We start from the raw sequence: 16,985 nt of genomic DNA, 5'->3' as shown, positions 1-16,985 counted from the left end.
TCGTTCCTCGCCACAGCCATGGTCACTTGACGTCCAAGAGTCTGCCGGAGAAGTCATCAGTTCGCCTTTCCAGCCAGTTATCGCAGTAGTATAGTAGTATCATCGCCCGGAGTGGCACAAAAAATTTTAATCGCTTTCTTAGTTAAAGTTTACTTGTTTTCATCGCTAGTTATTCTGCAAACACTCATCGTTGGTGCTTTTTTTGAAGTACTTTGTAAAATTCCAGCTTTTACATTATTAAGTTTCTATTTCGCATGTCACTTTGGTTTGAGTTTGCTTCATTCTGCCTAGGGAAGTTAGATTTAGTTATTGCTTTCAATTTCTAAGTGTTTTCTTATCGGGAGTTGTTGATTTGAAGTTGTAGCTAAGTTAGTCAAGTTTTCATGCATGAATTTATTTTCTGGGTAGTGATTACCACCTTGCATGTCAGTCAGTAGAAGTAAAAGTTGCAGTTTACCGTTTAATTTAAGTTTAAGCATTTTAATCGATGGATCTTAAGTTCGAATTTGTGAATCTGAAGTTCAGCCATGGTGTTTGTGTTTATCTGAATTCTGTTAATGCTTGGTGAAGAAGAAAACGTCAAAATCAACTTTAGTTTGAGCCACTTTTACTTTTAAGTTACTTTTTACATTTGTTCCCTACTTTTCAGATGTACTACCCAGATCTGTCAGAAAGCCCCAGCCATCAGATACACCTTGTTACCTAATTTTCCTCTTTTAGTAACTGTCTACTTTCCATATGTCTCTGATACACCTTGTCCCCTATTTTCATGAACACTCCCACATGTCTGTTATTTTCCCGCCTACTAGTCAGTAGAGTACTACCTTATTTTCTCGTCTAGGTAAAATCTCAACCCAAGCGTGGTAACTAACCAAACACCCAGGAAAGTCACCACGGTTATCTAAACGGGTCCATCCTCGTGGGATTCGACCCTTACCTCCGCTATACTAATCAGTAGAAGTGGGTTGAGGAAATTTGTTTGAAGTCAGGTCTCGGTCGTCGTATCAACGACTCAGCTGGGTCGGGAATCTCTTCCTGATCAGTTGGATACACTCCAATTTCACATGCGAAACCATCGAGGACCAAGACCAGGCCACTCCAAAACACTTATTTATAAAACCTTATTCAAGCTCCTCTTGAGGACATTATCAAATGAGACTCACCTCACGCACGATTCAACATAATAGCAATCCTAGCACCGCTAGATCTTAATCACCACTACCCAATATATCGGGATTATTGGGTTACGAAAAACCCGCACCATTTGATAAGTCAAAGTAGTGCATAATCAATATCGTATGCTCAATGCTAACGTATATAGATTAAGAAATAGTATTTTATCAAGACCTAGTCTTTCAGTAGATAGCATAAAGACACATCTTGTTGTTAGATCCATTCAGTGCTATACCATACCAACGTCATTTTATTTCAGAAAGACATAGAAATAATCGGACTGACATTGCAACCTTTCACGATAGGTAGCCAAAGCCTATCTAGGTTGTGAAATTCTTCTTTCTCTTTTGCAAAGCATTGCATAGAACCGACGTGTTAACTTAAAGTGGACGTCGCCTACAACCGGTCTACTAAGCAAAAGACTTAGGCTTTGTTTACTTCTTATGCATTTAAATGTTTGTAAAACATCTTATAAATGCACAAGCAAACACGATGTAGTAATAATAGTGATTCTATTCGTGTGATTGCTCGAATAATACTGAATCGGGTTAAAAGTGGATTGTAGAGTTTTACGTATACAAGCAAGATTCTATTCGAGCGAAACTTTCTCGAAATATGCCTTTCAGTATACCAAACCTAACAGTTCCATATAGATTTCATCTTCTAATTCGCCATTTAGAAACATCCATTTGATGGATCTCAAGATTGTGCAGTGCCGCAATCGCGAGAAGCATTCGGATAGATGTAATCCTCGTTACTGGTGAATAGGTATCAAAGAAGCCATGTCCTTCCTTTTATTTAAAGCCTTTTAACACCAGTCGAGCTTTATATTTATCTACTGTTCCATTGGCCTTAAATTTCCTTTTAATTACCTATTTGCACCCTAAAAGTTTAGCATCTTCGGGTAGATCAACCAACACCCAAGTGTGGTTTAAAAAAATTGAGTTAATTTCACTTTGAACAACTTCTGCTCCAATGTAACCCGTCTGGACCATCAAAGGCTACTTTTATTGATGTTGGTTCTTCATCAAACACAAAAGCAATGTAGTCAGGACCAAATATTTTTGGCGTTCTGACCCTACTACCACGTCTTAGTACTGCATCACTTGGATCAGGCCTTGCTCGCATTCGCGATTGAGGTTCTTCATCCATTGATTTAGAACAAGTGGCTTCATCTTTAATTCTTGTTTCAAAATTGGTTGTGACCTCTTCTTTGTCTTTGCAAGGAAATTTATTCTCTAGAAATACGACATTCCTTGACTCAATTGTTGTTCCTACTGTTATAGTCGATATTTCAGACTTGTGAACAACAAATCTATATGCACTACTGTTAAGTGCATATCCAATGAAGATACAATCGAGTGTTTTAGGGCCAATTGTAACTTCTTTGGGCGGGAGAACCATTACTTTTTCCAAACACTCCCACACTTTGAAGTATTTGTATGATAGTTTTCTTCCTTTCCACAACTCATAAGGAGTGATGTCCTTTCCTTTGAGTGAGATTTTGTTTAGGATATAGTTGGTTGTCAAGATAGTCTCTCCTCACATGTTATGGGGTAATCCCGAACTAAGTAGCAGCGCATTCATCATCTCTTTTAGTGTTTGATTTTTGCGATCTGCAACCCCATTAGATTGTGGTGAATATGGAGCATTTGTTTGATAAATTACACCACTTGTGTTGCATTATTCCTCAAACAGGGCTACATATTCGTCTTCTCTATCACTTCGAATTGCTTTGATTTTACAACCAAGTTGATTCTCAACTTCGTTCTTATAATTTTTAAACGCTTCAATTGCTTAATCTTTACTTTTTAAAAGATAAACATAGCAATATCTTGTGCAATCATCTATAAAAGTGATAAAGAACTTTTATAACCACTAGTTTGCACCATCTTTAAATCACATACATCTGTTTGAATTAATTCAAGGGGTTTTTTTTCCGTTCAACTAAGTGAAACGGTAACTTAGCCATTTTTTCATCAACACAAATTTCACATTTGTCTTGGTATTCACTTCATTTTCCTTAGTAAATCTAAATTTACTAATCTTTTGATGGCGTTTTGATTTACATGTACCAATCTACAATGCCACAAATTTGAACATTCGGTCAAGTAAGAGGACAGTAGATGCTTTATTATTATAAGCCAATGGCTTTGGGACAAGATGTGTAGCCACACTAAGCTTGAAAAGTCCATCGGTTACATAACCTTTTCCGAGAGAGTTTCCAAACTTTTACGTTAACATTTATTCTATTAAAATTTATGTTACTCGTAATTTCACAATTTTATTTTTAATGTAACGTTGATAAGGCTCATTTTATGTATTGGTTATAGGGTGAATTTTTGTGATTTCGATGAAATTTTTGTGATTTCAATGAACTAACACGTGTTTATAAGTTTAGGAGCGTAGAAAATCTCCGGACCTAGGAAACAGATACAAATCGATCGGACAGATGCAATCGAAGGAATTTGAAGTGAAGAAAGCCAATTCGCCAAACCGACCTAGGAGGATCACAAAAGCGATGGCAAGAGCAGATGAGAAGCGAAGAGCATCTTTTAAAGGATCTTTTTCGAAGGGCACAAGTGTAAAAGCATCAAAGAAAATCGCCCAAGGGATCCGAGAGGCAGCTCCAACTTTAGGCTTCGTTCTCCACTCCATAGCTCACTTCGAGCATCTCCAATGGTCGGCTAGCGACCGGCTAGCCGATTCGTCGCGCTGGCCGATCGGCTAGCCGAACCATTGGAGTCGGCCAGCGCAAAATCGGCCAAAATTTCGGCGTGCGCTGGCCGATCGGTCGCCGCTAGCGATGCGCTGGCCGCCATTGTGGTGTGCTAATCGGCCAGCGATCGGCCAGCGCCGATTTTCGATTTTTTTTTTTTTAAAAAAAAACCTATATAAACGCGATTTTCTCTCTCTCTAATTTTCTGTACAATAGCAACATCTAACGATGGACAACAACAACTAGGCCCAATACAAAATTAAGAACTAACACAGATTCAAGGCATACTAACATTTTTTAATGTATTTTTTTAATAAATTAGTGAGGAGTAGAGTGGGGCGGTGGCTCATGTGTGGAAGCCCGGATTTTTTTTTTTATTATGTAATTTTTTTTATTTTTCGTTAATGTACTTTTTTTATTTAAATAAAATTAACGAATTTTTTTCGTATATATGTCGTAAATTTAGTTCCGTATTGTGATTTTAATTCCGTAAATGTAGTATTTTTTGAATTATTTTTATTGCGGCTGGCCTATGGCTGGCCTAAATCTGATGTGGCAGGTGGATTTTTAGTGCTGCTGACGTGGCAGGGGGAGAAACTGCTGGCCGATTTCTGGCCGAAGTACCATTGGAGATGCTCTTCACTTTTACATTTCTCTGCACACTTGGCGAAAATGGGTTGATATTCTAGGGCTGTGGTGGTTTCTGTCTTGTTTTAGCCGTGTTACACCGTCCCGTGGGGGGCGATGATACAATCTATTTCAGTTTTTGTCGTTTTTACGTCGTGAACTTCACTGTTTTTGAAGCTCGGCGCTGGTTACTTACGTTTTAATCTTGATTCTGATATTATGGATGTTTCAGTTTGTGTTTCACTTGATTTTGATGCATTGATGTTTGGTTTTTATTGATTTGGATACGTTTAGCAGTTGATCGGAGTTTGGGTTTTGAATCGGTGAATTCGAATTGGATTTTTGTGTAGGATGAGTTTGACGGTGGTCATGTTGCGATCTGGTTGAACTGTGTTGAATTGTGTTGAAGTTGGTGGATCTGAATGTCTCTGTTTTACTTCTGCATGATTATGGCTTCTTACTGTTCGTTTTCGATTCTGCTCGGCCTAGTAGATTAGATCTGGTAGTTTTCTGTTTAATCATCATGTTTAAGTTCAGATCTGAGGTTGCTCTTTTTTTAATGGTGTTTTTATGCTCTGTTTTGTTTAAGTTTGCGTTAGTTTACTAAAGAAGATAAAGTCAGTTGGTAGTTAGGGATCAGATCTGCATTGTTGAAGTGTTTGTTTACTTTTTGCAGCTTTTCTAGTCACCGTAGTTGATTTGGGAAATTGGTCCCCGCTAGTTTTCACAAGTTTGTTTAGCCATTTTAGGAAATCCTCAACATGACCCAGTAGTTGTAGTTGTTTAAGTTCCTCTGGTAAAATTAAGTTTCTTAAAGTCATGCATGCATACGTACGTTCCTTGTTTCCTAGGTCTAGTAGATAGATTAGTTAGTTTCTTTTCATTCTGTTGAGCCTAGTAGTTAAACTTAATCCATGAGTTGCGTGGCAGCAGCCAACCCTTGTCCAAATCCTCCGCATACATTCTAAACTCTTCCATCTCTGTGGGATCGATCCTTACTTCCATATACTAGCCAATAGTATAATGGGTTAAGGTTTTGAAGTGGTTTATGAGTGCACCCAAAGTCATTCTAGATAGGTTTACAATCTGCTAGACCCTGCGGTTTAGTAGATCCCCTAGACCTATTTGCTTGCTATCAGTTTGAAGTAGTGTGTGTGAACCAACGCTCAAGCAAAAACAAACAATACAATACACACTCGAATTCCCTCACTTCAAACTTGAGAATAGAAATTTTCTAGGCTTCAATTAAAGTATCAACTACTCCTTCCGTCCTACAAGAATATGCACTCTTTCCTTTTTAATCCGTCCCACAAGAATATGCATTTTTTAATTTCGGAAAGTCTTTTCTCTCTAATGTGGTGGGACTCATTCTCCACTAATAATACTTTAATTACTTTCTCTCTACCTCTCTCTTACTTTACCAATTTTACATAAAACTTGTGTCGAGCCCAAAGTGCATATTCTTTCACTACAAAAAAAGCGCTAGATAGTGTCGGAAATTAGTGACGGCGGCTGCTAGTTCAACAACTAGTGACGGAAAAATGGCTGAAAAGCGTCAGTCACTAAATAGTGATAGATTATTCCGTCACTAAAGCGAAGCAGTTGTTTATGTTTACTGCCATTTGGTGGATTAATAACTGTAGTGACAAACAAAATCGTCACTAATACTTTTTATTGACAAGTTTTTTAATGACGGATTTGTCAAACTTACTATGTCACTAAAAAACTTATCAATAAAAAGTATTAGGGTTTAGGGTGAAAAGTGCATCCAAAATCAATTAGCCAGTCATTTTTGGTAAAGAAACACTCAGAGGCAGAGTTTACAGAAAAAACATTATGGTTCATAAAACAAACACCATCTGCCCCATCATCCCTGGCCAGATTTGCAACAGACTCCATCTGGTTATTACCATTTGGAATTTTACCTTTCTTGGGTCTAGTACATTCTGCCTTGTAATGACCCACTTCACCACAATTAAAACATTTTCTTTTAAACTTAGGGTCTTTACTTTTAGACCTAGACCTGCCTCTGTTTGACTTCTTACCATTCCCAGAGGAATTACTGCCATCCCCTCCAGATTTAGATCTCTCTCTCACATGCAAAGTCTTAGTTTGAGAAGATTTAGGGTTAAAATTTTCTTTAAGCTCCAATTCTTTTGACTTTAAAGAACTGATTATTATGTCTAGAGGGGCACTATCCCTTCCATACTTTATAGCTGCCTTAACATCACCATAAGTATCAGGGATAGCATTCATGAGGCCTATGTCGGTATACTCATCAATGGTTTTATCTCCAGACCTTTTAATGTCCTGGACCAATTTTTTAAAAATATAAATATTATCATCTATGTCCTTTGAAAGATCCAGTTTAAATTTAAAAAGCTTTTCCAGAAGATACATACTAGAGGACATAGAAGTTTCAGTATAGAGAGTATCCAGCTTAGCCCACATCTCACTGGCAGATTCAATAGCCCCAACCTTTCTAATAACAGAGTCAGAAAGGTTGAGGATAATTGAAGACCTAGCTAATTCATTCATCTCGACCTTTTTCTCAGCAGACATATTTTCAGGAAGAACCCTTTCAATGTCTTTGAAAACCTTTTGCTGAATCAAGACACATTTTACCTTTTGTTTCCAAATAACAAAATCATTTTTCCCATTGAAGGGGACAATGCCAACTGGCTGAGTCATTTTGAGAAAGATCTTTACACACACAAAAGAACTCAACACACCAAGGGCAAAGCAAGCAACTCTGCTTTCACAGATAGTGGATTTAACAAGTAACAGTCAAAGAATCCACTAGGAACAAATATGCAGAGATTTTTCATGCAATTATTACAGATGCAGCTAGCAGTAAGCACACACACACAGGAAAAACAACTCAAGGTGATCCCAGACACACAAATATCAAGTCCAGGGGGGTTCCTCCCTATCTGTCACGTATACCCCGGCAAGAGGATTTCCCAGTTCACAATCACCTAATGTATGGGGGCGCAGGGGGTCACTCAAGGCAGTTAAGGCACAGGGTGGATAGGTAATTCACTCAAGACACATAACAGAGCTCTGAGATACACACCTTGAGTAAGTAAAGATAAACAAGCAAGCAGCGGAAGAAAAAAGAAAACAATAAGCACCAAGATTATGCAAGAAAACAAGAGCACAGAGCCTAGACCGCGGCCAGCGGTTACTACCAGCAACAAAAGCCCAAGCCTAGGGTTCTAAGAAAGCAGTAAATGAGAGGTTTCGCCAATTTACCAGAGCGATTACCCTTCGTTAAGGTGTAACCGTCTTACCTCAGGGCCTATACCGGAGGCCGAGCTTTACTCTGACGAACCCACCTCCTTAATTTTTGCGACGGCGCGCCCAAGTGATCCCCCCGTGGCTCTGATACCACTGTAGGGACCAGATCACTTGGGATTCGCTAATTACCGGGACCTCTTTTATTGATTGGGTCCGAGATGGCTAATCTCAGAGATACAAGCCAATACAAGAATGATACTAAGATTACACTCTACACTAGTACAAAGAGTTACAATTGAAGAACCCTAGACTAAGTTCAAGTATCACACAGAACTTGAGTCTTCATCTTCTTCAATAATCCTGCACACTTAAGTAGAGATGTTAGTAACACAAAGAATGATCCCGCAGGATCTAAACACAGAGAAAACAAGTAAGACAAAGTTATAAGCACTGGAATATGGCTCAGGTCGCAACAGGCGACTACACCGGGCCAAGAACTTCCTCAAAGCTTCAACCAACCGTCACAAGGGAGTATTACTGAACAAGGACCCCAGAAACCCTATGTTTCACCGGTTACCACCACAGTAGGCCTCCTCAACATGCGGACCACCACAAGGCTCTCCAAACACCGTCACACACCAATATCTCTCACAACACCACCTCCAAGCTAAGGAGATCGGTCACAGAAAGAAGACCGACCCTAGGGTTTGAGAAGGAAACCGAAGAAGTTGCCTAACACTCAAACTAACCACTAGATCTCTAAGAAACTGAGAATCATCGGTGGAAACACAAGCTTGAAGGAAAACTCCGACTAGAGTCGCCGGAAAGCTAGAGAGAAGGTAGAGCAGATTCGAAGAGAGAGAGAGAAGTCAGACGTTTCTACTGAATGAGGAAAGTGAGAAGTCTCCTTCTCACTTAACAAACACACTCCAGATCCAACGGCCGTCCTCCAGGATCCGCGTGGATCTGCCTACGTGGCGGCCATCCAAGCAAGCAGGTAAGTTGTGGGCCAACTATCACATTGGGCCTGCACCAGAGTCTTGGGCTCAAATATTAATTTGATTGGGGCCAGCCCAAAAAATTAATATATAAGTCCAACTCTCAATGGTATCAGAGCCCTGGTTCAGGGCTGGGCCTGTGTGGCTCGGGATTCGGTGGTTGCGCTTGCAAGTTCTCCGATGTGACGAGCTCGACCAAGACCTGTGGTGACCTGGTGACCTATAACATGGGGTAGACATGTGGTATGTGGTCTTGTGGTCTTGGTTTGAGGGGAGGATTGAAAGGGAGCAAACCATATCTCACATCGGAGAATGAACATGACTTGCAAGTGTATAAATGGGCTACCCCTACTCTATTAGTATGAGGCCTTTTGGGGAGTACCCCAAGAGCAAAACCGTGAAGGATTTGCCCAAAGCGAACAATATCATACTAATGTGGAGTTCGGATGTGCGCCACCGAGACCCAACAAAAACTACTCCTATTATGATTAAAATTTATTCCACACGTTTCATGAATTCATAAATACATGGTCGTTTCTTGTACAATGAAATCACATCAGTTATCTTTTATTTTATTATTATAATGATTCATAATGATATTTATGCACATATAATATTGTAGTAATTGTTTTATATTAGTTGAATAATAGTGCAACTCATCTTTATTCATTCAAATATATGGAGTAGTATTTACGTTTCGTTGCTGTTAAAAGGTAGTAGTGAATGATTGGCCGTTACTTTACGTTTTATTAACTTAATATTCAAATTAGTCGTAAATCTTAAATATGTTAAAATAGAGTTTTAGAATATATTATATTAAAATATTAATAGTATTCAATTATTCATAAGTTATATTTATAAATAGAGTTTTAACGGTGACTAATTATGTTTGAATTAGATAAAGATAGCAAATAGTCAAATTCATACCCAAAATTTATAAATATTTAATTTATACTCAGAATTTATAAATATTCAAATTAAGGTCAAAACTCGTTATTTATATATGTATAGAATGATATAGATAAATTTTGAAATAAGGCTGAAACTCGCCTTTTATGTCATTTATTTAGATTTTTGAGGGGACATTTTTTGCCAAACTATCATTTTTGGTCCTTAACACTTGGAAATATTTTTTGAGGTGGAACTTTGTACGTTTTCGAAAAATAACTCACAAATTATTCTCTTTGGTGTGGTGACAATGAAACGTAAATATGCATATATACAATATGGTGATAACTATGTGTTTCTGCATGTAATAGCCATTGGAAGGAATTAGTTATTCCATAAATATTTAAATTGATCCCATAACTTATTAATATTCTCAAATGAGGACAAAACTTATAAATATTTCAAAACAAGGCCAAAACTCGCCTTTTATATATGTATAGATAGTATCGACCTCGTGCGTTGCACGGCTTATTGATTTTTCTTCATATTAACTTTATATTGTGAAATAAGTTTATGAAAAAATAAATATTATTGTATGAAATTTAAAATCATAAATATATATAACTTGAGTATGAATAAAGTGTGACATTGCAACTTTTAATTAAATTTAGAGTAAATGCCAAAATTGGTCCTGAACATATGAAAAATTGATCATTTTGGTTCTCCGTCAACATTTCCGTTAAAAACTAATGGTCAACGGGTTTAATCCCAATTTTGACCAAATTAAACTTTTAATTATTGATTTTTTACTCCCTAATTAATTCTCTAATTATTTTTATAAATATTCTTTTAAAATCCCCTTATTTCTTCCGATCCCAGAAACAGCGAACCCATCGACTCCTCCGCCCAGCTCCCGTCGCCCTCACACCGGCGACTGCCGGAGGCAGATTACTACTCCCTCCATCACCATCAGTCAAACTCTCTCTATCTCTTAACCTCTCCTCTTCACCCACAAGAGCAAATCCCCAATTCTATCGACACAACAGAGAAGACTCCAAACCCACCGATGCCGTCGCCGAATCCTCATCCCTCGCCAGAATCGCTCCAAGCTGTCGGTGCTAAGTCACCACTGTTCCGTCACCCAATTTCAGCGAGAACCCCCAAATTGTGCACCTTAGGTTTCGCTACCTTCTTCCCCATTTCACTCTCCACCGCCGGTTAGCTCGCGGGGGGGGTGGGGTCTCCTCCGCCAAAACAGCCCCGTCTCGGCTGTCCGAATTCAGCCTCTGCTGCTGCACAGAGCAGCCTCCGTCACTGTCCACCCCGGCGGAGATCGCCGCTGTTCGCTGTTCGCCAACGGGATCAGGGACACCGCCGCTGCACCACACCAGAAACTGCCGCCGCAGTCCGTGAACAGCCCCACCGGTGTTCTTCACCGCCTCCGAATTGGGGATTTGTTCTGTGTCGACAGAATTGGGGATTTATTCTTGTGGGTGAAGAGGAGAGGTTAAGAGAGAGAGAGAGTTTGGCCGATGGTGATGGAGAGAGTAGTAATATGCCTCCGGATGTCGCCGATGTGAGGGCGACGAGAGCTGGGCGGAGGAGTAGACGGGTTCGCCGTTTCTGGGATCGGAAGAAATAAGGGAATTTTAAAAGAATATTTATAAAAATAATTAGAGAATTAATTAGGGAGTAAAAAATCAGAATTAAAAGTTTAATTTGGTCAAAATCGGGATTAAACCCGTTGACCGTTAGTTTTTAACGGAAATGTTGATGGAGGACCAAAATGATCAAATTTTCATATGTTCAGGATAAAAAAATCCAAAAGATAATTTTTAGGACCAAAGAGATAAAATGGCCATATGTTCAGGATCAATTTTGGCATTTACTCTAAAAATTTATATTACATATGTTTACTTAATGCACAGAGAAAAGAGAAAAATTCAACTAGAAAAATTTACAAAAATTTCTAGAAATTGTCTATCCTTGTTTCTCCCTCATGGAGTCATGCCAATTTCAACAATTTACGCCATTTACATCCTTGTTTCTAGAAGATTTCTTGCTAGTAGTTGGTTCTTTCGCATGCCGCTATTAGCTTGTTGTTAACGTCAGCATCTTCCGTCTTAGTTTCACTCACTCTTTATATTAGTCACAACAGCCCCTTGTCCTTCCTATTTCACCTAACTTTTGATGACTCGGGTGTATGTTAGGATGTAGATCATCGAGGAAGGTAAATTCCATCGTTTCTGGGTTTTTTTTCTATGGTAAGATCACATATTAGGAAGATAATATTCACACAAAAAAATGCTTAAAATAGATGAACATAGAAAATTCAGTGATACAACAAAGAAAATGCAATGAGAAAGAAAAAATATAAGCTAGAAATGATATCATAACATACCTTTAAATATATGAAATTTTGCCAATTTGGAGAAGTTAGTTATAGAAAATCCAGTGATGCAACAAAGAAAATGCAATGAGAAAGCGAAAATATAAGCTAGAAATATGATACCATAACATACATTTAAATATATGAAATTTTGCTAATTTGGGGAAGTTAATTACCGCGGGAGGAAGTAATTATATTGTAAGATTTGTGAATATTTGGTGTGTGAGTATTTGGAGTTGTGAGATGAGTATAGGGCATATATGTACTGAGAAATTGGCTGCAAAATTTGAGGAGTGAAATCGCATAAAGAGAACCAAAATTACCTTAATTCTCTGTTTATAACGGTTAGATTTGTGGGTAAGCTTGATACAATTCTGATAAGGTGGCAGTTATATGGATGATTTATAGAGGCTCTACTTAATAATTCATATTTGTGTAACCCACATTTAATTGGTGGCAGTTTCATTTTTTTAAGGGTTTTTGGCTTTTTAAACCAAAACCTTTCCCCGAATTCCGGTTTTTCCCATGAACTATGAGATTTGTTTTTAAAATCACGAACTTTCATTTCGTTAGGATTTTCCCAACCCGACCCAAATAGCACATTTTCGACCCGAATAGCATAATTCAAAATGTTAAAGTTATGTTTTGTTTATTCAAAGGTTGTCATTTGTTATGTAATAATTGTGACTGTATGTATTATTGTGTCAAATATTATCCAAGTAATCAATTTAGTGACAAATAGGATTAAAATTGACATGTAGACAACCCGGGTTTCGTCGTTGACCCGCCAGGGGAAAATCCTAACAAAATGAAAGTTCGTGGTTTTAAAAACAAATCTCATAGTTCATGGGAAAAATCGGAATTCGAGGAAATGTTTTGGTTTAAAAAGCCAAAAACCCTTTTTTTAATTAGTGTAATCGAAAATTTATCATTAGTGTAATTCACATTTAGTTTGAATCATGAGCCAAGTATCATTTTCTTTAAATAATTTTTGCACAATTGATATAATGTATTACATAAAATTGTAACGGTACTGACTTATTATGATTGAATTATATAGTGCTTATTATGCTTGAATTATGTATTGAGGTGAATGATACATTGATTATGCTTAAAATTTATAAATATTCAAATTGATAACTATAATTCATAAATATTTAAATTATGGCTAAAACTCGCCTTTTATATATGTATAGATTATAACTATTCAAAATTTTGCCCTAAACTTATAAGTATTTAGAATAATGGCCAAAATTCGCCTTTTATAGATGTATTATAATTATTCAAAATTTTGTCCAAAATTTATAAGTATTTAAAATAATGGCTAAAACTCGCATTTTATAGATGTATAGATAGATGGATAAGTCTTATTACAACGCTGAGAGCCTGGTGGAATAAATGAATTAAGCAGCCATGATGTCCAAGGCTTGCAATAGTGTATCCTTAAAGCTAGCTAAATCAAGTTTGACATCCTGTAGTTGATAAAAGAGCCCATAACAAGCTCGAGGTCCTATATTCACACAATATTGTGTAGAGTCTGTGTATATTAGACTGTGGTTGGGATATTTCCCAAAAAGGGAGCTCTCATTTGGTGTGATTGTATACTCCAAATACTTCAACTTCATCTCCTCGGGATTCGCCCCGAACATTTCACTCGCGATACATCTCATCCCCAACGGTATAATTTGGATCACAACTGACAAAAAATCATTAATGTAAATCTATTTAAATATGAATTACAGATAGACTTACGGGCATTTTCAGGCAGAAAAACCATGTTTGTGAGACCAGCTCCGTGGACTCCCACCAGGACGTCGATGGAGTTGACGATTTTGGCGGCGGACTCGAGATGATCTCCCAAATCCTGTAACACAGAGTCGAATCCCAGCTCCCGTGCAAGCTCAACCACCTGGACCTCATTGGCCAGTCTACGATATTTTTTTCTTGAAACGACGAGCAACCGAGGCCGACTATGATCGCCCACTGAGTCTCTCTTCAAGGAGTAGGTGTTTCGTAGAAGCCTTGTGAGGTTTCGAGTGGAGAGGCTCGAAAACGGGGATGGATCAATGGATAGATCGAATGGGTGAGCTTTGAGTCCCACAATCATATTTGTGAAGCAAAGAGTTCGATTCTCTTTATCAATATCGACCACCTCGTGTCTGGAAAGACTTCCTAGGGTTTTTCTGTGCTTGGTGGTGAAGCGAGAAGAGTTGTGGTTGGTGACGAGGAAGATGACGTTGCGGTTGAAGCGTTGGGAGGTGGCGAAGAGCGGGACCATCACGTCAGTGATGCTGTGGAAGTAATTAAGCGTGCGTCCTCCTGTAGAGAAGAGGATGCCCGGGACGTCCAAGGTTTTCGTACAAACCGGGAGTTTTTCGGAGGGTGCTGCCTTTATTTGGATAGAAGAGATGGCTACCATGCCCGGGGGGTCGTATTTCCTGGCGTATGGTTTTATTTCGTGGGGAATGTTGTCGTCGATCGGTGATCCTATGAAAATGGTGGCTGAGCTTCCCTGCAGGCGTATGTCGCCAGTGAATTCGTACACTTCGGATCTATAATTGGAGTAGTTCTTCATTCTGCTATGGCCTCTATATTCTGTCATACCCCAATACGACCAAAAGGGTCGTGTTAGAACGATAACTAGCTTAATGTGATAACTCATCAATCAATATTTACATCACTGAACTGATGAGATTATCACAGTTATTACATTAAAATAATTATCATTGGACTAGAATATATAGATTATGTTATACAGTAGATACTTACTGATTTGACAACCCAAAAAGGAGGACTTTGAAACCGTGCTATAGTTGAATGTCATCATCACCATCATAAATATGATTAATATATATGCCAATGCTATCTCTCGCTTGTAGCTCATTGCATTTATCTGTTTAGGCCTCATTTTTATCATACTGCTGGAATATATGTTTGTTAATTATTGTACAAAGCATCAAAATTTGTTAAGAGTTATGAGAGATGACTATAAATCAACTTAATAAATACATACCATTATGTAATCAAGCAAAATGGTGCATTCCAAAGATTTTTCATGAAAAACTATGAGATAATTAATATATAACGATGGATATGCTAATTTTCTTCCTCTCATGTGTGTAATAATTTATAATGTATATATTTTGATTTGAATGAAACTGACACTAGTTTTAACTATCATCCCAATCTAGGAAACTGATTAATTAGATAAAATAGAATAGGAGAAACAATGCTACAAAGGTAATTTTGTTGATGCTAGAATCATATGCCGATAATAATACCATTTTATATGATTGCAATGAAGCCGTTTTTGAACATTTACTCATATTTATTTCCATATATATTTGACACGTTTTATTTTAATTAGCTATAGTGTTGATTCTTTCTCCATTTCTTAAATTTCGTACAAGTGATCATTAAAATATTTGGATAGTGATAAATTAACAAAAATTGTGTATACAAAATTTCACATTTTAGGTATTTTCATTCACAATAGTTTATACATTACATATTTACCCTTTTATAACTATTTAGGGAAGATTAAATTTCTAAGTTTAATGATTGCACATTTAGGAAAGATAATTCATTCCATCATAAAGCTACATAATTATAGCTAAATTAAAACTAAAAACATAAATTTATCACATTCTTCACCATACATTTTTAAAAATTGTTGGCAAGATTAAGAGAAACACGATCGAGAACAAAGCGAGAAATGCGAGAAGGAATTTTATTTACACACACCGAAGAATTACAAATCTAAGATCGATCACAGAAAACAATCGAGAGCTTCATCGAAGAAGACGAAGAAGTGAAATTGGGGAAAAGTCTAGCCCTAACATAATTAACAAACTAGCTTTTAAACCCCTAAAGTGACCCAACGGTTAGTTGAATCCAACGGCTGAGATTTAATCTCAGCTCACTAAACGAGATCAACGGCTGCTGAAGCTTTTAAGCTGAAAACTAAAACAGCACACAACATCCTCATTCTTTCTGCTCCATTTCCTCAGCAATCAGTATACAATACTCACAAACTCCACCTTGAATACTTACTGCTGAGGAACTATGTTTTAGCACACATACCAACCAACTTCAAGCACAACTCAAACTTCTCCCTTGGTAGAGGTTTAGTCAGCATGTCAGCTGGATTTTCCAAGGTGTCCACTTTGAAAACCTTGACCCTTTCCTTCTCTATCTCTTCTCTGATGAAATGAAGCCGCACATCAATGTGCTTACTTCTCTCATGGAAGACATGATTCTTGGCTAAGCTGGTGGCACTGTTATTGTCACACCCTATTGCCACTGCAGCTTGAACAAATCCAAAATCTGTTGCAATACCTTTTAACCAAAAGTTTTCCTTCACAGCTGTTGTCAAAGCCATGTACTCAGCCTATGTGGTAGATAAAGAAACTACAGTTTGCAAGCTCGATTTCCAACTCACATCAGCCTCATACATGGTGAAGATATAGCCTGATTGAGACTTCCTGCTGTCTATGTTTCCTGCATAACCACTGTCACAATACCCAATTAGAGCATCTGACCCTTCTCCACCATCTCCTGTATACAGAATTCCTACATTTCCTGCTCCAATCAAGTATTTCAAAATCCACTTAAGAGCAAGCCAATGGTCTTTCCCAGGTTCTGCCATATACCTGCTAGTAACACTAATGGCATGAGCAATGTCCGGCCTTGAACTTATCATTGCATACATAATGCTACCCACAATGTTTGCATAGGGTACCATCTGCATCTCCATCCTTTCTTGCTCATTTTTTGGTCTTTGCTCCACAGTGAGTATGAAATGTTGAGCCAGAGGTGTTGAAGTTGGTTTTGAGTCTTGCATTTTGAATTTTCTAATCAACCTTGAGATGTAATCTGACTGATTTAGCCACAGCTCCTTCTTGGCTCTATTTCTTACAATATTCATGACCAAGATTCTTTTGGCATTCCC

At 37.8% G+C, this 16,985-nt stretch overlaps 1 protein-coding gene across 1 annotated transcript; it reads right to left on the bottom strand.

Annotated features, from left to right (window-relative positions):
- Window positions 1-13,437: 13,437 nt before the first annotated feature.
- Window positions 13,438-14,609, bottom strand: LOC125195107 (alpha-1,3-arabinosyltransferase XAT3-like). The gene is made up of 2 exons (XM_048093304.1): window positions 13,787-14,609; window positions 13,438-13,730 (listed from the first exon to the last, which is right to left on the bottom strand). The coding sequence occupies exons 1-2, from the start codon at window positions 14,607-14,609 to the stop codon at window positions 13,438-13,440; spliced, it is 1,116 nt and encodes a 371-aa protein (XP_047949261.1).
- Window positions 14,610-16,985: the final 2,376 nt, after the last annotated feature.

The sequence above is a fragment of the Salvia hispanica genome, chromosome 6 (genome assembly GCF_023119035.1).
Source record: "Salvia hispanica cultivar TCC Black 2014 chromosome 6, UniMelb_Shisp_WGS_1.0, whole genome shotgun sequence".
Classification (NCBI taxonomy): domain Eukaryota; kingdom Viridiplantae; phylum Streptophyta; class Magnoliopsida; order Lamiales; family Lamiaceae; genus Salvia; species Salvia hispanica.
The sequence above is the reverse complement of the archived record's forward strand: the minus strand, read 5'-3'. Positions and strand labels throughout refer to the sequence as shown.

Bases quoted from the DNA above. Each gene is read 5' to 3' on its own strand.
- LOC125195107 (XM_048093304.1), bottom strand. From the start codon at position 14,609: ATGAAGAACTACTCCAATTATAGATCCGAAGTGTACGAATTCACTGGC. The intron at 13,731-13,786 runs GTAAGTCTATCT...ATTTTTTGTCAG, and splicing joins TTTTCTGCCTGAAAATGCCC to TTGTGATCCAAATTATACCG.